The 21,690-nt window shown below is 38.3% G+C and overlaps 1 protein-coding gene across 1 annotated transcript in view; it reads right to left on the reverse strand.

Annotated features, from left to right (window-relative positions):
* The window catches only part of LRRC69 (leucine rich repeat containing 69), a 106,588-nt gene that overhangs the window by 47,945 nt on the left and 36,953 nt on the right, over positions 1 to 21,690 (reverse strand). The window contains exons 3-5 of the mRNA XM_078071666.1: positions 19,502 to 19,574; positions 11,974 to 12,169; positions 8,954 to 9,025 (exon numbers count right to left, since the gene is read on the reverse strand). Coding sequence (XP_077927792.1) covers positions 8,954 to 9,025; positions 11,974 to 12,169; positions 19,502 to 19,574 — 341 coding nt within the window. The remainder of the gene's footprint in view (positions 1 to 8,953; positions 9,026 to 11,973; positions 12,170 to 19,501; positions 19,575 to 21,690) is intronic.

Below are 21,690 nucleotides of genomic sequence, written 5' to 3' on the forward strand. Positions count from 1 at the left end.
ATGTGTTCAATATACATACATATATGTGTGCGCATTTATATACAGAGAGAGAGAGAATATTCATCTATATATATCACTAAGCACATAAAAAGAAAAGATGGTGCACTGGGTTGAATAGCATTTCTCTGGAGAACTCTGACTGATACAGGTAAATTAAACTGCACAAACAACAGACAACAGAAATCAACCCAAAAGTACTTCCCAATATGGAATTTATCAGACTCCAACATTAAAACAACTATACTTAACATGTTCCAGGAAATAAAAACCAAGCTTAAAATTTTCAGTAGATTACTGAAAAATATAAAAAGTAACATGGGGGCGCCTGGGTGACTCAGTTAGTTGGGCGTCTGCCTTCGGCTCAGGTCATGATCTCAGGGTCCTGGGATTGAGCCCCACATCGGGCTCCCTCCTCAGTGGGGAGTCTGCTTCTCCCTCTCCCTCTGCCGCTCTCCCTACTTGTGCTCTCTCACTCTCTCTGTCAAATAAATAAATAAAACCTTTAAAAAAAAAAAAAAAGTAAGATGGTAGCACCACCTAGGTGGCTCAGTCAGTTGAGCATCCAACTCTTGATCTCAGCTCAGATCTTGACCTCAGGGTCATGAATTCAAGCCCCCCTTTAAAAAGAAAAAAAAGTAACATGGTAGATATGAAAAAGGACCAACCAAAAATTGTACCACTGAATAAAACTGAAAGAAATAACCTAATGGATGGGTTTAAAAATACATCAGACACAGCCAAAGAATAAATTATTCCATTGTAAAATATATCAGGAGGAAATATCTAGAATGAAGCAGAGAGAGACAAAAGGAGAGAAAACAGTGGGGGAGGGAAGGGTAAGACAAGAGATACAGTGAGAAGCTGTAACATATAGCAAATTAGAGTTGCAAAAGAAGGGGGAGGTAGAAGCAATACTGAAAAAGACAATGACTAAGAATTTTTCAAAAAACAATGAAAGACATTAATTTACATATCTAAGAAGCCCAATAAAATAAAATGAAGTTTACATCTAGACACATCATATTTGAAATGCAGAATATGAAAGACAATGAGGAAATGTTTAAAGTTGCCAGGAAAAGAAAAATAGGTTACCTAAGGAGGAGCAACAAACTATACTTCTCCCAGACCTCTCAACAGCAACAACAGAAGCTAGAAGACGATGGAACAAAGTTTTGAAAGTAGTGAAATATAATACTGTCAATTTAAAATTCTATACCCAGTAAAATTTATTCTTCAAAAATAAAGTTCAAAGAAAGATAGTTTAACTCAAACAAAAACTGTGAAACTGAACCACAGGTAGGCTCATTCTCAAAGAGAACTAAAAAAAATGTGATTTGAGCTGGAAACAAATATAGAATCCCAAAAGGAAGACTGGAGATATGGGAAGAAACGAATAACAACAAGAACGTGAAAACTGCAGATAAATCTAAATGAATACTATCTGTGTAAAATAATAATAAAACCTTTTAAAATAAAAAATTATATTTAAAATATAATTGTATTTAAAATGCAAAATTATAGTACACACAAAATATCTAAGGATGGAGGTGGACAAATAGAGTTAAAATGTCGTAGTTTTTACATTGTCTAAGAGGAGGGTGTAAGTATTAATTAATAATACACTTTCATAAAGCAAGTAGGATTTTTTTAATTTTAAGGTAGTAAATTAAAAGAATAACAAAACTGTATAAAAATGCCTTACAAAGATTCTTAAAAATGGAATCACAAAAATTTCCAATCATACCTAAAGAAGAGATGAGAGAAAAAGGAACACAGAGTTAGTGGAACAGATTACAAATATACAGGAAGATACTGAGCTAGCCCAAAATAAATCAGCAGCTACATTAAATTTAGATGAACTAAATGCTGCAATTTAAAGACAAAGGTTATCACACTGAACTTCTTAAAATGAAGAGTCATATGCTATTTATAAGAAATATATCCAAAACCTAAGGATATAGAAAGGTTGAAAGCAAAGAATTAAAATAGATGTATCCTGCAAACATGAATCAAAATAAATGTAGCTGATAAAGCCACATTAATATAAGAAAATTCAACTTTAAAGCAAAAAGCATACATAATTCAGAATACATAAGCATGAAGCCAAGACATCAAAATTTTAACAAGCACCAATGCCGATTCTTACACACTCTCAAATCTGTGTGATAAGGATATATTTTATAAGGATTAAGATCTGGAAAACACAGAGGAATAAATAGTAAATCTTTAAAACCAGGGTTTCTAAACCAAGACATTGACATTTTAGACCAGATAATACTTTGTTACAGGGGACCGTCCTGCACATGATAGAACATTTAGCAGGATCTCTAGCCTCTACCCCTATATGCTAACAGTACCACCACAATTCCTCAGTTGTGACAGCCAAAAATGTCTCCAGATACTGCCAAATGTCGCTGAAGGGCAAAATCTTCTCTGGTTGGAAATTACTGCCTTAGACCAACTTCTTCATTACTCATTCTCACTAATCAGTGTTTTGATTTTTCTGGCAGAACAAAGCCGTTATGTTTGTTTGTTAGGTAAAGTCCATATCCACCCAATCCACCCATCCACCCATCTGTCCATTTAGCAAGTATTTATTGGGTGCCTAGTTTGCAAGACACACTGTTCTAGGAGTTGGGAATACATCAGTGAAAAAAGACAAAAATCCCTGCTTTCATAGAGCTTACATTTGGGGGTAGGGGTGTGTGGTAGAAAAAACTCACCATCTAAATCAAAATCAATGCTTACATAGGCTGCCTAAGAACTACATTACTGAATTTCAGTCCAAGTCTCTCTTTAAAATTTTTCTTATTTTTTATTAGGTTTACCCCTTGAAAAACACTGGCCCTCATTTTGAAATCATTTAAATTCAGCTTTTATCACACAGCAGAAAAAAACAATAGCCCTGACTCAACTCTATGAGCAAATACCCCTATGCTCCCTTTTCTCTCAACAAGTGAAGTGTGTGTTACTTAAATTTTGGAGTCTACATTTTGAAAATAAAAAGCATCCCCTTTGTCACCTCAATCACTCTTTAGCCACTTGGCTAGAACAATAAAACTTCCAAGAGTAACGAGCGACAGTTAAACACTGTTCACCACCCATCACACCATGTGGAACGGGGTACTCCGGAGCAGTTAGTCAGTCATTCGGGACCAGCCCATCCCTAATTCTGAGAAGAGCACATAGAGAAGTAAAAAGGCAGAACTCAGATGATTTACTTTAGCTAAGCAGGGAATATCAGTGACACCTGTAACTTAACGGAGCCCTCAATTTTTGAGCTAGAGTTTTAACAAAACCCTCACTGCATCCAGGGTAATATTTTATGAATTTTCTCTATGCTTTTCATTTCAAAAAGTCTGTCTCGTGAAATTTTAGAATTCGAAGGGTGAAAGAAGCAATCACATATAATTCGACACTCTCCTCCCTGCCTCCCCCCATATAAGAAACAGCAGAAAACATGATCTCATTCTCGTAAAAGCAGTGACAGGCATGGCATTTAGTCAAGTTTTGGAACTCACTGATTCTCTATTAGCTAAGCTTACATCACTTACATAAAACCACAGAGGCCACAAGGGGTTTTCATTCGGCAAGCATTGGCTTGTATCCCATTTTTTTTTAAAGGTCACTGAATGTTGTTTTAAATGTATATCTCCTAATAAACTGAGCCACTGAAGGCAGCACCGACAACCAAAGAAAATATACTATTTTCAAATTAAGGTCAAATTTTAGAGAGGATTTAATGAGCTTCAAGGATAGGGTACAGTTTTCCTTGATATTCAACAGAGACAGAAAATAAACTATAGATAGGGGAATAAGAACAACGGGGATCTCTAATTTTGCTGTTCAAGAGGCAGAAAAGCAAAGGGGATGAGGTAGACGAATGGAATTTCTCATGGGCTACTGAGCAAAGTGGATACTTCAAACCAAATCACTAGATGGTGGAGACGTTTGGAGATGTCCTTGAACACAGCTTCATGGCCACTTCCCTGCATATCAGTTTTAAACTTTTAGGCTACTTCCTAAACATCTTGCAACAGAGTTTCTGGACAGAAGTTTTGATACAAGACAAACATCACAATTTCATTTTCCCAGGCAATTCCTTTCCCACGATTGCACCGCACTTTTGATCACTCAAGCACATTTTTGATCATGGACATTTTGAAATTTTATATAACCATTCTCCATGTGTTTGGTCAGTTTCACAGTACTATTTCTCTCCATCCAAAGTTAAATGGCCTCCCTATGTGTAGTGCACATATTTGTATGTACTTGCTCATATACAGAAATCATTCTATTGAAGGCAGGCGACCTCATTCGTAAATGATGAGAGTCATTCAAAAATAAAATGCCTTTCTTCACTTGGACTTTGAATTAAGCACAGAAAAGTAAAACAAAAGGCACTGGGAGCATCTGTGAAATATTTAGGCTTTATGGACTAGACAACTATGAGGCTGAAGTGACACTAAGCCAGAGTCTGTGCCATGCTAGATGCAGGACAACAAAGATATGCTTAGACTGGCATGGATCAAAATCAATCAGCATCAGCTACAAATAGAGAAACCATTTTAAACTAAAGGTATTCAAGGGAAGAAAGGACATCAGGATAAGTAGTAGGCAACAATTTCAGTAAAGGGAGTTCAGTAACGAGGGATCCTATTTTCAGAGGAATCCAGTGTGACAATCAGAAAACAAGTGAGCAAGTGAGCCACAGGGCGAAAGGATGAGACAGAAATAAACAGAATCACTGGTGAAGATCCAGGGAAAGAAGGACCCCCTTCAGGGAAATTGTTTGTTGGTTCTGTTTTATTGCTTAACCAAGGTAGGCCAGAAGACTGTAAATGGGTCTGCAGAGGAAAATAACTTGGAACCTGTTCAGGCAAAAAGCACATGGAGAACAGAAAGCGTAGTAAAGTACTATAAGACTGTACCGTCCCCCCCACCCCCCATACACCTGCACCTACAGATCAGTGTTTATCCTGCTTTTGGCAAGTTAAAATCATTCAGGTGCTCTCATGTGTTTAAAAGCATGTGAAAGTGTCCTGCATTTGGGATGGATTCAGTGGCAGGTAGCTCAGACCAAACTTTAAAATAAAAAGAAAATAACATTTACTATCTACCATGGGCCAAGCACTAGTAAAAGCTTTATACATATAATCTCATTTAATCATTTATTCATTCTATATTTGCTGAACACCAACTGTTGTGTCAGACCCTTTCCCAACAATGTTATAAGTGTTATTAATATCCCCAATTTCCATAGGGAAAAAAATGAAACATAAAGTGATTGAGTTATATGTTCAAGGTCACACAACTGGTAAATTGCTAACTTAGGCATATTTAATTTTTGTTTGGGAACAGTGGATTCAAATAGTCTCTTTGCCATTCAAATGATTTGTGTTTCTGGGAAAGTTACTTACATTTTTTCCTCCTGTGTTTCTCATACTGTGAAAGGGGAAAGTGTTTGCACTGTTCTCAATTTGATTTATGATGACTCTGAAGAATTCTTGAAGGAAAAAAGGGGGGGCACTGATAAAATGGAATAGGTGCTATAACTGTTATCCTTCCCATAAATAGTCCAAACATATTTTTCTCATGACAACACCACTGCATGGGGCTTTTTCTCCTTGTATTTTTTCTTATGAAAACACTATATGCCTACAGATCTTAGGCATATACAAATACTCAAGATTCTTAACTCTGACACAGAACCTCTTTATGGAGGCCACGGCTTCAAATGAATATTAATATCATGAATTTGAAACTGAAAGCAAACAGCAATTGTGGAAAACAAAGGGTTGGCTATGGTTTACATCTTTTAAAGCATATTTCCTCTATGTCTACCCTCAGCAAAGCACTTTCCCATAAGTTATCATATTTATATGTGTCCTTGTAAATATTTTACCTAGACCTGAGCCCCACTTCCAAATACAACCACCTAATGCAAATGGGAAACTTTTTAAAGACAAAACTTAGAGACTATTACAAGTTACATGATGACGGATTTGACCAAACTTTCCCCAAAATAAAGTTTAGTGTTTAAAGTCATATGCTAAAAATCTCTTCAGTGTTTAGATTGGCTGATAAATAAATGTTTAAGAAGTTGTGTCAATGGTATACATTCACCAAGTGCATCCACAGGGTGGTTGAAGAGGAGCAACATATAAAACTCAGCTTCCAACTTTACAGGCATTCCTTGTGTTCACATACCAAAATCCTGGTTTCTGTGTAAAGTATTTTCCAGAGCATACAGGTATTGTATTTGTTCAAGGAATGTTCCTTGAGTATCGTTTTAGTGAAGACACAGGAAAGTTCTCAGAACCCAAACTCCCTGTGAGATGAAAGAAAGGTCTCATTTATTTGTATAGCATAACAGAGACTGCCCCTGCCTGTCATTCCTAAGACAAAGAATTTGTTGCTCAGTATTTTTTTTTTTTTTTTTAATCAGAGGCAGAGTTCTAATATGGGAAGAGCCCTGGCCTTGCAGCCGAAAATCTTGAGTGCAAATCCAAACTCTATCACTGCTCTACATTTCCGGCCCAGGGTGCTCCAGGTGTGGTCCCCAGACTTGCAGCATCAGTATCACCTGAGAACTTAACAGGAATGCAAATTCTCAAGCTCCCCAACCTACTGAATCAGAAACTCTACAGGTATGGGCCAGCCCTCTGCCAATTCACAAGTCATCCAGGGACTCTGATGCCCTCTCAAGTCTAAGGGCAGCTGCTGTTAAGTAAATTACTTCTCTGGAGCCTCAGTGCTAAACAGGAATAATAATACCAGATTGGTCTTCTTCAATGGGTTATTCAAAATCAAACTGTTATAAATATTTAATAACATGCAAAATTGCTTTGCAAATCTGCTAATTACTAAATAATTGCAAAGTACTGCTTTAGAAATATAACCTTTAGTGCCATTTCTCAATCTGAAAAGTACAGTCATGATAGTTCAGGCAGTTAGACTAATGGAGGATTCTGATCACAAGTGTTACAGAAATGTGAAGTTTTCTGTTAGGTCTGCTAATGTTTTATAGATATTTTGTTATAACCTTCACATCAAAGGCAAATGTCATGATGCCCCGTGGTGATCACCATTAAAACTTTTTCTCACTTTTGTCAGGTCAAATTTTTCTTCAAATGACTGCAATTTGAAAAATAACTGGGCTCTTGAGGGAAAGAGGAGCTGGAGAAAGATCGCTGCTTAAAAGATTTTTTTAAAAAATTTAAAAATAATTGTTTCGAGGGAACTAAAAAACTCAGTAGTTTACTTAGCTTACCATCTACCTGCAAGACAGACTTGAAAAGAATTACTCTCCTACGTGGTATAAACTCTAACGGTCCCACAGAAATGGTGGCACCGGAAGACTGCTTTGGAAAACCTGGAAGGCATCACAGGGCAGAGAGAGGTGAGCTAAGACTTGCAGGATGATAAGACCTGATCGCCTTTACCAGGTCAATATTAACAACATCCGATCATTAAACATTCAAAACTGTGTATTTTTGGAGGATAATCTGGCAATTCCTACACAGTGCATTTGTTGTGAGGAGCACCTGTTGTATGGAGATGCTGAATCACTATACTGCACACCTGAAATGAATGTTACGCTGTATGTTAACGAACTGGAATTTAAATAAAAACTTTTCAAAAGAAGTAAACATTACCATATGACTCAGCAATTCCACTTCTAGGTATATACCCCAAAGAAATGAAAACAGAAACTCAAAGAGACTGTTGTACAACCCATGTTCATAGTAGCATGATTCTCTATAGCCGAAAGGTGGAAGCAACCCAAGTGTCCACTGACAGAAGAATGGATAAACAAAGTGTAACAGATACGTACAACGGAGTATTATTCAGCCTTTAGGAAGGAGGGAAATTCTGACACAGGCTATAACATAGATGATCTTTGAAGACATTATGTTAAATGAAATGCGGTCACAAAAGGACAAATTATTGTACGTTTCTATGAGGTATATTGTACTTAAATGAGGTGCCCAGAGTTGTCAAATTTGTAGAGACAGAAAGTAGAACGGCGGCTGCAAGGGGTCGGGGGGGGAAGGGAATGGGAAGATAGTGTTTAAGGGGAACAAAGTGTTAGTTGGAGAAGACAAAACACTTCTGGAGACAGTTGGCGATGGCTGTGCAGCACTGTGAATATCTACCTAGTGCTGTAGAGCTGCACACTTACAAATAGTGAAAATGGTAAATTTTATGTTACATATATTTTAACACAATTAAACTACATTTTTTTCTAAAACAGACTTTACACTCATTTTTCATATTTGAGTCGCCTTGAGTGCAAAAAATTTTTCTAAGGGTAAAAAGGACTGAAATTTCAGTTTGAAGTTGATCAATCAGCAAAAGTATTTAACAGATCAAAAACTATTTGTTGAATACCTTCTGGATTGATGAGCTTCTAATTATTACCCTGCATGTGGAACTATGCTTGCTCGGGCATAAAAATGCAGTATGAAAAACTGCCATTTCTTTCTCAAAAGTCAAACTGCCAAGACCAACCGTTCCTCAGTTTTTTGAAATACAGTAAAGTCAAAATTCATTCCCAAATGGAAAAAAGTGTATTTTTCATTGTTCATGGCTCAAAAACAACTAACAAAAGTGTCACCTTGGATTAATTACAAGGGATAAAAATGTATGCTCTGGAAAGCCTTTTCAAAAAGTCTGAGGTGACCAAAGCAGTATAAAATAAAAAACATTTAAAATATTTATGATAGCAATCAGAGTTCACTTAGTTCAAGCAATCTAAGCAGGCAGAGAACACATGGGAAGGAATGGGAGAGAACAGGTTTTGAAATTCTAGAACAAAGAAAATCTTTGAGTCATTTGTATAATACAAGGTTCCAATTACTACAAGGTTTTACAACTGCTCATATTTTTCTAATCTCAATAGCATAAACAAAGTTATATTTCATTTATAATAGAGGTAGACTCTACTTACTCCTGATGGAAATGTCTGAATAAAATTTCCAGCTATGTCTAGGATTCTTAGGTTTATAAGATCACAAAGTCCCTGTGTCAGAAAACAAGAGAAAGATTTTTAAAAATCTAACATGTAGAATCATAAATATTTCTTCCAACTTCAAACTTGATGGGATTGACCATCTTTCCTAATTACCTGATCAATGCTTCAGTACCTCCTAAGATCCCTATGTCCTTGGGTGCCAGATTCTCTGTGGTCTCCATTTCCTCTGACTACTCCAGGGCAACATAACATGGTGGCCAAAAGTTAGGCTATTTGTAGGTTCAGATCTGACGTCTGACACTATGTAACTATGGACAAATTTCTTAATCTCTTTGCACTTCAGTTTCCCCATTTGTAAAACGAAAATGGTAATGGAAGCCCTTACTTTGATATGGTTGATGAATGGATTAAATAAGTTACTAATCAGAAAGTGCTTACTGAAGGGCTTTATAGTGAGAACTTAATAGACATTACTAAAATTAAAATACAAAGAACTTTTGAGAAACAGAAAACAGATGTAAAAGGTCTATCAACAATTCCAAAGGCATTTATTTCACATCTACCTTTTGCTTAGTGCTGTGCTAACGCAATCCTTTCCTTATAAAAATAAAATAAAATCTGTTAATATCTCTATCTACATGCCCAGTGTGACTGAATGGGCATATACATTCACACCCATGTGCAGACATACACATAATTTATAATGTACCAGGGACTCCTGGGTGGCTCAGTCTGGTTAAGTATCCAACTCTTGATTTCGGCTCCGATCATGATCTCAGGATCCTGGGATCAAGATCCACGTGGAGCCCGGCGTCAAGTTCCACGCTCAGCATGGGGTCTGCCTGAGATTCTCTCTCCCTCTCTCTCTCCCTCTGCCCCTCCCCACCTCATGCTCATGCTCTCTCTTCTAAGTAAATAAACAAAATCTTCTAAAAAATTAAAATATAGAAATAAATTTAAAAATTATTTAAAATATAATGTACCAGAAAATGATTCATAATTTGTTCATTATCAAAACATGAGTATTTCCTATAATGCCTTACCATTTATAATGCAGACCAAAAAGAACAATGATAGACTGAATCATATTAAATGTACAAGGACATATGATCAAAGAATAGGCATTCTTTACATAATAATTCAGGACTGTACTTAGTAGCATTTAAATTTTTTAAAGTCCAAACTCTTCATGATTTAAAAAAAAAAAAAAATTGTAGGAAGAGTACTGTTCGAAGTACAGACTTTTAAGTCAGACAGACATGGATTTAAGCCCCTTTTCTGACCTTTGCAAACTGTGTTCAAGTCATATAACCTCTCGGTTCCTTATTTTAAATGGGTAGGGGCACTGGGTGGCTCAGTTGGTTAAATGTCTGCCTTTGGCTCAGGTCATGATCCCAGGGTCCTGGGACTGAGCCCTGCATCAGGCTCCCTGCTCAGGAGGGAGTCTGTTTTTCTCCCTCTCCCTATGCCCCTCCCCCATGCTGTGCTCTCACTCGCTCTCCCTCTCTCTCAAGTAAACAAAATCTGTAAAAAATAAAATAAAATAAAATGGATAAATAAGAAGAGCAACATCACAGAGTTGTTATGAACACTAAATAATATAATGCTTCATGACAATGATCGTGGTACTACTGTTACTGTTTTTCCCTCAAATAAATGTATTACACTTTTAATAGATTTAGTTTGTAATTTTGAGAACTGTTCTTACTCATTTACAGAAATTAGGATTTTTTAAGGAATTGAAGAATAAAATTTTTGAAATATTTTTACAGCCTACAACTTGCTATATTTTCACATATCACATTACAGTGTGCACAGAATTTTTATTTATTTATTTTTATTTTATAAGATTTTCTTTATTTATTCATGAGAGGCAGCGAGAGCGAGAGGGAGGGGCAGAGGCAGAGGGAGAAGCAGGCTCCCCGCTGAGCAGGGAGCTGGATGTGGGGCTCAATCCCAGCACCCTGGGATCATGACCTGAGCTGAAGGCAGACCCTTAACCAACTGAGCCACCCAGGCTCCCAGAATTTTTAAAGGGAATAGCCTCTTGAGAGAAAAATGAAACAGCAGGAATTGATCTACGTTTTGTATTCCTCAATTTACTGCATGACATGCATTCCCTCCTATCAAATTAACTTTAATTTGCATAGGGAAGGAAGGTAAACCCAGTGACAAGTTCCTAGCAGGAAACAGTACTCTCAAACTGGGAAATTTGAGGAGAGTTTAATAAAGCCACCATTTATAAAAGTTTGGCAAGGCTCCCACAACATTCCCAAAAGCTGGCAATAGCAGGGAGTTCTTTACTGCCATGGGCCTTAGGAACCAAGGGGAGGTAGTGATGGTCCATATGAGGATCACCTAATATTCCTTATGGTCTGCCATGCATGCAACTTATAACATCCTATCAGGAATGGTACCAGGGGAATACCATCTGGTACTCACTCTCCTCCTGCCCTTTCACGTCCTATTAGCCAGAGGACAAAGGAGCTTACTGATGCCCATGCAGGTCAGTTTTCCAGGCACAGAACATGTTGGAAAAAGATGGAGAGTAGATATGTAGGAAAAATGGAAGACATATAGCACATATTCCAAAACCAAAATGTACTTACAATTTATGCCATACATAGGTTGCCAGATAAAATACAAGAGGTTCCCTTAAATTTACATTTCAAACAACAATTTTTTTTTTAGTATAAGTATGTTCCATGCAATATTTGGAACACATATATACTAAAAAATTATTCCTTCCTTATCTGAAATTCAAGTTTAAGTGAGCATCCTGTATCCTTATTTACTAAATCTGGCATCCCTAGCTATGTGGAATAATCCAAGTTACAACCCTCTTTTGTGATAGGGCTTTGGGAACTGACTATGCCTAATTGGAGGGAAAGCAAATGATGGCTTGTACTCAGATGTCCAAACCTATTCCATAACCACTCCCCATTGTGTCATAATGAGTTCTTCCCCAAGAAAATTTGGTTCCATGTTTTCCTTACCTCTGGCAAAACTTCAATGTTGTTCCTGACCAGAAGAAGCTTCCGGAGCTTCTTCAAAAACTTAATCTCTTCAGGTATGCAAATGAGCTGATTGTAGTTAAGTTGAAGTTCAGAAAGATTCTTAAGAAAACAAAGTTCTTTAGGAATGCTGGCTAGCTGGCTATGATTTATACTCAAATATATAAGACTTTTTAATCTAAAAAATAAAGCATATGAATGAAATTCATGAGAATAAGAAAGCCCATTGTACTTTTCAGAAGCCATGTGTCAATTCATTTTTTTGTAGCTCATCTGAGCCTTACTTTAGTCATGGGTTCACAACTACTACAAATACTTTGAGCATAAAAAAATCTTTACTATAATTTAACTTTTAAAGATATTTTATAATCAGATAGCTTATGTTAAAAGAATTTTAGGTAGGGGCGCCTGGGTGGCTCAGTCGTTAAGCATCTGCCTTCGGCTCAGGTCGTGATCCCAGTGTCCTGGGATCGAGCCCTGCATCGGTCTCCCTGCTCTGGGGGAAGCCTGCTTCTCCCTCTCCCTCTCCCCCGCTGCTTGTGTTCCCTCTCTCGCTGTGTCTCTCTCTCTCAAATAAATAAATAAAATTTTAAAAAAAAGAATTTTAGGTAATCAAAACCTCAATTTAAGAGAGAGAAAACTCTATTTTCACTTTTTGTATGTATACACTGGCTATAATAAAAAAGAAGCCAGAAGACAAAGGAGGACATAGACATGCACAAATATACATATACATATATACATGGATATAAATGGATAGAGGTATAGATATAGGTTAAATATCCTGCACCAAACAGATGTGAGAACTACTTAGTTGCTACGGAAGATACAAAGATGAATCAGCCACAAATTCTGCCCTTATGGATATCATGGTCTAGAAGGAGATATTAGAGCCATAAAATGAAGATAGGAAATGCCATCAGACAGGGAGAAAGGGATTAAGGAAATTTGAGTTTCTAGTTGCAGGTATAGTAGTAAGGTATATCATAAGCATTTTGGAAGAATAAACATTTGAACTTGGCTTTGAATAACAGAACTTGTAAAACCAGGGCAACAGAGGCAACATAGTAAGCTGAGAAAAATATTAATATTTTGAATAAAGAAGCGAAAGAAATTAGTAATGTTCAGCATCAACTATGTACCTGTGCATTAAACTATATCATCAGCACAACCCTAAGGCTGGAATTATTACCCTTAATTTAGAAATGAGGAAAATAAAGGATGAGAGGCAGTAAACAACCAGCCCAAATTACCCATCTAGTAGATAACACTGTCAAGATTCAAATGCAGATGTGTCTGTTTGCAAAGCAAAGAATGAAAATATATAATAATCTCAAGGCCCAATGTTTTGAGATTAAAGTAATAACAGAATGAGGTGATGTTTCTTAGACCATTAAAAAAGGGGGCCTGGAGGAAGGAAAGTGGTCAGAGCAGGTGAAGGGGACTGGGGGAAGACTACAAACCTGACAAGAAAAGTCATGTGAACAGATGAGATTGACAGGAAGAACAACAAAAAGGGCAGGAGAAGAGAGAGAAGCAGCAAATGGGAAAGATTCTTGAGAAATGTGAACATCTGACAAAAAAAAAAACAAAAACAAAAAAGGCACCTAGAAAAGGCATGAATAGAGAAACAGGAGATGAACCAGGTTAACAAGGAATCTTTAAAGGTATGGGAGGAGAGAATTTCAAAATTAAAGAGATGGTCAACACTTTAAATGTTAAAGAGAGGTAATACAAACAACCCTACTAGAACCAAAAGCAGGGTCATAGACTACAAAGCCGCTATTTAAAAAATCTATTGCGCTTCTAAACTATAGCCATAAAAATTGGAAAAGAAAAGCTCTAAAAACTCCATTTACAGTAACATAAAAAAAAAACCCACCATAGGATGCGGAGAAAGGGGAACCCTCCTACACTGTTGGTGGGAATGCAAGCTGGTGCAGCCACTCTGGAAAACAGTATGGAGGTTCCTCAAAAAGTTGAAAATAGAGCTACCATATGATCCAGCAATTGCACTACTGGGTATTTACCCCAAAGATACAAAAGTAGGGACCCGAAAGGCTACGTGCACCCCGATGTTTATAGCAGCAATGTCCACAATAGCCAAACTGTGGAAAGAGCCAAGATGTCCATCAACAGATGAATGGCTAAAGAAGATGTGGTATATATATACAATGGAATATTATGCAGCCATCAAAAGGAATAAGATCTTGCCATTTGCAACGACGTGGATGGAACTGGAGGGTATTATGCTGAGCGAAATAAGTCAAACAGAGAAAGACATGTATCATATGACCTCACTGATATGAGGAATTCTTAATCTCAGGAAACAAACTGAGGGTTGCTGGAGTGGGGGGTGGGGTGGGAGGGATGGGGTGACTGGATGATGGACACTGGGGAGGGTATGTGTTCTGGTAAGCGCTGTGAATTGTGCAAGACTGTTGAATCTCAGATCTGTACCTCTGAAACAAATAATGCAATATATGTTAAGAAAGAAAAAAAGAAGAAGAAGAATGTAGCAGGAGGGGAAGAATGAAGGGGGGGAAATCGGAGAGGGAGAAGAACCATGAGAGACGATGGACTCTGAAAAACAAACTGAGGGTTCTAGAGGGGAGGGGGTTGGGAGGATGGGTTAGCCTGGTGATGGGTATTGAGGAGGGCACGTTCTGCATGGAGCACTGGGTGTTATGCACAAACAATGAATCATGGAACACTATATCTAAAACTAATGATGTAATGTATGGGGATTAACATAACAATAAAAAAAAATTAAAAAAAAAAAAAAAACCCACCATAAAATAGTTAGGAAAACATTTAACAAAGGATAGGAGAGAACTCTATACTGAAAACTGTCAATTATGACTGAGAAAATTTAAAGGAGCTCTAAATAAAAGTAGGGTTATGTCTTGTCCACATATAAAAAGAAACAACATTGCTAGGATGCCACTTCTCCACAAATTGATCTACAGTTCAACTTAGCCCAAATAAAAATCTTTTTTAAAGATTTATTTATTTATTTGAGAGAGAGAGCGCACAGCGGGGAGAGGGAGAGGGAGTCTGAAGCAGACTCTGCGCTAAGCACAGAGCCCCATACTGGACTCAATCTCACGACCCTGAGATTACAACCTGAGCTAAAACGAAGAGTTGGACCCTCAACTGACAGCACCACCTAGGCGCTCTCCCAAATAAAAATCTTAAAGTTTCTTTGTGTAAAAATTGACAAATCAATTTTAAAATTTACATGGATATTCAAAGTACCTAGTGTGACCAAAACTATAATAAAAAATACAGTCAAAGGACTAGTATTAACTGATTTCAAAGCTTACAGTACAGCTACAGTAATTAAGATAGTATTTAGAGAAATTATAGAAAAATAGATCAATGCAATAGAAGGGAGAGTCCAAATAGACATATAAATGGTCATTTGATTTTGGGAGTGTCAAGGCAACTCAATTAAGAAAAGACAGTCTTTCAACAAATGGTGCTAGAACAACTGGATAAACATATGTGGAAAAATAAACTTTGACCATTACCCGACATCACACACAGACATTAATTTGTGATGACTCATAGACCTAAATATAAAAACTAAAACTATAAAGTTTGTAGAAGAAAATATAGGATAATGTGGGAAAAAAGTGAACTTTGACTATAACCCCACACTATGCACAAGCATTAATTTGAGATGAATCATAGACCTAAATATAAAAACTAAAACTATAAACATTGTAGAAGAAAATATAGGATAATATCTTGATAACTTTGGGGTAAGCAAATATTTCCTTAAAAGGCCACAGAAAGCACTAATCTTAAAATAAAAATATTTATAAATTGGCCTTCATCAAAGTTAAAAACTTCAGTTCATCTAAAGGTACTGTTAAGAAAATAAAAGGCAAGCCACATACTAGAAGAGATATCTGCAATACATACACTTATCAAAACAGCTGTATCCAGAAAGGATAAGGAACTCTTACAACTCAATGCTAAGAAAGAAAAAAAAAAACACAAATTTTTTTCAATGAAAAAATACTTGATACAAACACTTCACAAAAGAATACATAAAAATAGGGAATGAGAACATGAAAAGGTGCTCAACTGTCATTAGACATTAGGGAAATGCAAACTAAAACTACCAAGAGATATGACTTCATATCTACTGCAGTGGTTAACATTTTAAAAACTGCTGGAATGTAAAATGGTACAACCACTTTGCAAAACTATTGGCAGTTCTTAATAAATTAACATACGCCTATAATCCTACTCAATGACTCTACAACTCTACTCCTAGGAATTGAAATGAAAAATAAATTAAACATATGTCCACAAAAAGATTTCTACAAGAATATTTATAATAGCTTAATTCGTAATAGCCCCAAATGGGAAATAATCCAAATGTCCATGAACAGGCAAAAATAACTTGTGGCATAATTCATGCAATGAAATGCTACTGGGGATAAACAAAAGACAACGAATTGCTGACAAATGCAACAGTAAGGTGAATCTCAAAAAAAAATTTATGCTCAGCAGTAGACACAAAAGAATACAGACTGTATGATTCCACTTATTTAGTTCTAGGACAAGTAAAACTAATTTGTAGAGGTAGAAATAGAATAATAGTTGCTTATGAGAGGTAAGAATTCAGGAAGTGTACATGAGGAAATTTGTGGATTGAAGGAAATGTTCAATACCTTATTGCTGTGTGTACATTGGTCAAAACTCAATGAATGGAACACTCATGATTTTTGTGTAATTTGTATTCAGCAGAGAGAAAAGGCCATTAGATTTGATTGCCCAAAGGATACTAATGGTCTTTAAAAATAAAATAAAGTAGAATGAAGCGGAAAAAAAGATAATTTTAAGGGGTTAAGTAGAAAACAAAAGCAATAGACAGATGGCAGTTTAGAGAAATTTGACTATAAAAGAGAGAATGAGGGAGCAAGAGAGAAAAGGCAAGAAGTAGACTTTGTCTTAAGGTCTACTTAAGGCAAGATAAAGAGGCTGAAAAGAAGGGAATGAGGGAGCCAAATTTCTTGGTAAAATAAGGAGCAAAGTCATTTGCAGAGAGCATATAGGGTCAAAACTGGACAACCCAGCATTAAAAGAGAGTGAAAGTGTGTGGAGTAGGTCCTGTGAAAAAAAGGACAAGGAATTTTCTTCACTAACCACTGTTATAATCACAACTCTAATTGATTCTACTCTGAATTACTACTATGGCAGTTGGTTTTTCATTTTGTCCTTATTCCAAGGCGTAAAGCTGAGCTCAGAGGCTACTGTAAATAGCCATCATTCATTGGTTGACTAAAGAGCAGAAGGGAAAACAAGTATGTGTCATTGTTTCCATTTCCAGGAGCAGGGAGAACTTTCACTCTTCCAAGAGAAAACTACAGGAAGCATACTTGCAGCTTCTCCCTGCCCCCCTTCCTCTCCAGTAGGCTGAAGAATAACTTCACTGAGTGGCGAATTTGGAGAAAGAACTGAGCCCACTGTCTTAGTCCCTTCCTTTCTCCCTTTCTTTCAGAGAGATTCTGTCCCCAGGATGCCCACATTCTCCTTTTCCTTCTGTGGCTGTGCAGCCCTGCCCAAGACAGAGTTGTTTAGGGGCAAAACTCTCTCCTGTCCAGGTTTGACTCCAAATCCATGAACCAATACTCTGTAGTTTAAGTAAGCCAACAAACAGAACTCTCCCCCTCCCAGATGCTAAACAAATGGAGAAATAAGATATGGGATTCGGAAAGAAGGGAATCACACATCAGTATAGAGCTGACACGAACATTCTCAGGCTCCCTACCAATCCTCCCCTGAATCAAACATACCCACCCAGTCACAGCCTTTCCTCCTAAGGAAGCTGCTTACTCAAAGGCAGAGTAAAAAGAAGACACCGAGCCATGTACACTCAATGCTTTTCCCAAATTCACCAGTAAGTCAATCTTTCATCTCTAAAAAGGGAGGAACAAAAAGAAGAATAAAAATAACAACCCATAATAAGAAAAGCTAACATCCACTGAGCACTTAATATGTCCCAGGCTCAATCCTAAATATTTTTGACGAATTTGCCTATTTAACTGTCAAAACAACACTATGAATAGCACTATTATTGTCCTCATGCTGCAGCTGAAGACACTAAGGTATGGGAAGGTGAAGAAATTTTACCAACATCAGAAAATGGAATCCAGCTTGAGGAAGTGACCAATCAGCCTACATATAGGACAAAGCCAGAATACAGACAATCCAGAATTATCTATAAAATAGTGTAGACTTATATATTTTGCAATCCTACATTTTTCAGTGAAAGATTTCATTTCATATCATCTTCTAACATGTCACTATAGATTTATACAGTTCTGTGACTATCATACTTAATACTCAAATCAGATCTAAGCTTAATAAACTGTGAAATCATAATATATTACAGCTGAAAAGGTTTTGAAGTACATCTACTCAAAATTTTTCCTTTAGAGACAAGAAAGCTAACGTGCAGTTAAATTACTTGACCAAAGTCGTAAGGCTAGCTGCACAAAGATACGACCTAGTTTGCCAGATCTTCTCCTTCTTCATTATATCATTGATACACAAATCCATTGATAAGCCAAATAAATGAAAGAGCAAGCAAACAACTTTGACATTTTCATTGTTATAAATAGTCTTCTTCAAAAATTAGATCACTTAAAATTTTTTCTAGTCACTCTGGCTTAAAACACTACTTTCTCTGTGAAAATCTCTCTGGGAAGCATAATATATTGACTAGAAGTATAGACAAGTGAATTGGAATAGATTTTAGGTGCTGCACAAATCCCTTTGTTAAGGACTGTTCATAGTTCTGTATCCTTTAAAAATCTGGATGCTCTTATGTTGTAATACATCTGTTTCTATTCAACAGGCAATAAAGAGAGTCTCCAAAGTCAAGTAAGCCCAAGTAGGTTTCTCTCCATCTGTCAGAGGAAAAACCCAAGAGAGTGTTTTGCCTGCAGGAGGACGAGGCCCTCAGCTGGCTCAAGAAAGCCACTGTAACGGCAGCCCATCTGTGCAGATGCGCAGGATAAGATGTGCAGCATTTGGTTGTTGTTGTTGTTGATGATAATAAAATGTGGGGGTTTTTAATGAAAATGCTATCTTGATTTTCAACACTTTGCTTTTACATTACCTTTTCCATCAAGCTGAAAATGGTTTCCAGTACTTTATGAAATAAAATTTAATGTCCCCAATTCTGTATCAGAGCAAACTCCAAGAACTCCAGAGTTAGGAAATCAATAATGCAATCAACTTTAGAACTTTAGGTTTCAAACCCCCACTTTTACACTTAGACCACCAAGTCATGCTATTTCTCATCTCCCTGAAGTGTTTCAAGAATCGTCTGCTTAAAATTAGTGGCTTGTCTCAGTCCTTCATATGCCTCTTTGCCATGTACAAACCCCACAGGGACTTGAGGCCAGGCAATGAGGTTGAGGTTCAGATGGCCAGGGTGGAGCTGGTGAAGGGATGTTTAACCAAGTCTCGCTATAAACAAAATTACCTGCTGACTTCTTGAGGAATCCATGTGAGCTGATTGTTGTTCAGATTAAGCAGAATCAAATTTTGTAAGCCATCTGTTGGAAAATAATTTTGGTTACGTTAGCTATCTCTTAGAGAATAACTTGTAGCCACTTTTCTATATACCGTTGTTTTCCTTCTGGTTTCTTGCCTTGGTCAAGGCTCTTGGGGTTGCTGGTGACAGATACCCTCTTAAACTAGCTTAAGCAAAACAGGGGGACTTCATCACCAAATTAAAAAGCTAAATCACAGCGCCCAAGAGCAGAGAGCCCAGCCAGGCTCACCACGAACTGGAACCAGAAACTAAGTGGCATCTGAACCCAGGGTTATTTTGTTTTAGTTTTAACTCACAAGGGCTGTCCCATAAATGTTTGTTGAGCGAATAAATGAAGTCCAAAGAGTCCTCCTTACTGGCGGCATTCACCCATCCATCAGGAAAACCACGCGGGCAGAGCGGTCTAAGGCGCCGGCCACCAGCACCCTGCCCCGGCGCGCGACTGGGGAACGTGAGTGGGCAGGCCCCCCGTGAGAGAGCCCGGCACATGCGCGCACACTCACGCACGCACGCGTACCACCGTCTCTCCGCACGCATGCACACCTGTCAGGCTCTGTGCCCCTGTGCATGCGCCGCAGCCCCACCGCTGCGCAGCACCTCGCGCAGGTGGCCCACGACGGCGCTCTTTGCAGCAGCGCAGGAGGAACTCCCTGGAGGAGGATGAAGGGGACATTAAGTGTGTACAAGTGTCCACGCAGCTCCAGGGCCAGCGTGACCTTGAAGAGGGACGAGTAGACGCGCTAGCACGTGGCGCGAGGACTTGGGGATCTTCTTCACCAGAGGTGCGAAGGAGCTGAGGCACTCTGCCGCATTTTGTGGGGAATAGGCCCTCCTCGGCCACTAACCTCTGCGCAGAGCCCAAGGCAAAGTGGACGGACTGGGGGCCTGTGCACTTGTCCTTCTTCCCGGCTTGTCGGACTGGCAGCACTGTGTGTCGCACACGGCGTGGTCCGGCACGCCTCTCCTGCGCGGAATTCGCAGATGGTGCTATACTGCAGGCCGGCCGGGGGGAGAAGGTCGTGGTGTGGCTCGCCAGCAGCTCATTGAGGTCCATCTCCCGAGGCAGCACCCCCAGCCCCTTGAACTCGAAGTCGGTGACTCAAGGCAGCTCCAGGTACACCTCCACGGCAGGCTTCTCTCTGTCAGGCTTGGCTATGGCTGTGCCGGCCGCCCAACACACTGGGCCCTTAGCCCGTGGGGGTGGGGGGAATCATATTAATATAAATGCATGTGTAATGCAACATGATTATAGGCTCATATGTGTGTATTGGCTGTGTATGCATATACATAGGCCTTTCGTTGCTCTTGGTAGTCACAGAAATGCTCATGCCTGGGTCTGCTGGGCTTCTCATGCTTCTTCTGAACCACTGAACCAAGTTGTGATATCCAAGGACACACACACCATGCTCCAGGCTAATACTCTATCTCCCCCAGGAGTTTCTCAAAGTCCAGTAGATATATTCTCAGGGCGTCTCTGCAGAACACAGAGTTTTATTTCTCATTACAGCTTCTCTCAGCTTCATATTTATATTCTCTCTCTCTCTCTCTCTCTTTCTCTCTCCCCCCTACTCCCATCTTTCCCCCACTCCCCAGGCTTTCTCTTTTGAGCAGATTTTCTCTAATTTTCCATAAATTCATAGCCATCCTACAATTCCTGTGTTTGAATGTTCACAGACAGGGTAGACAGTTCTCAAACTGGGATGCCTACAGGAACTAAGAAGATAACTCAGAACATTGTAGTGGCCCTGGAGGGAGTGTACCTGGCAGGAGTGTGTAGAATTGGTGAGGACCTGCCTTATCTAACAGGGCAGTTACCATTCAGCCAGCTCCTGGCCATTGCTATCATGTGGGAATGTGATTCTGGTGTTGCCTAGTCTTTCTTTTTTAAAACGGACAAAAAAGGGAGAGATCCAATTTTTTTTAATGAACTCTTCTGATTTGCAAGTTTTGGTACCCTAATTCAAATTTTTTAAAAGGCAATCAAAACAGAACCAACTTATTTGTGAACCAGTTTCAGCGCACAGGCCACCAGTTGCAACCACTGTCTTAGTTCATATGATTAGCTCAGACCAGTTACACTGTTTTAGACTCCCATCATAATTCCCAAGAAAGAGACT

The sequence above is a fragment of the Halichoerus grypus genome, chromosome 5 (genome assembly GCF_964656455.1).
Source record: "Halichoerus grypus chromosome 5, mHalGry1.hap1.1, whole genome shotgun sequence".
NCBI lineage: Eukaryota > Metazoa > Chordata > Mammalia > Carnivora > Phocidae > Halichoerus > Halichoerus grypus.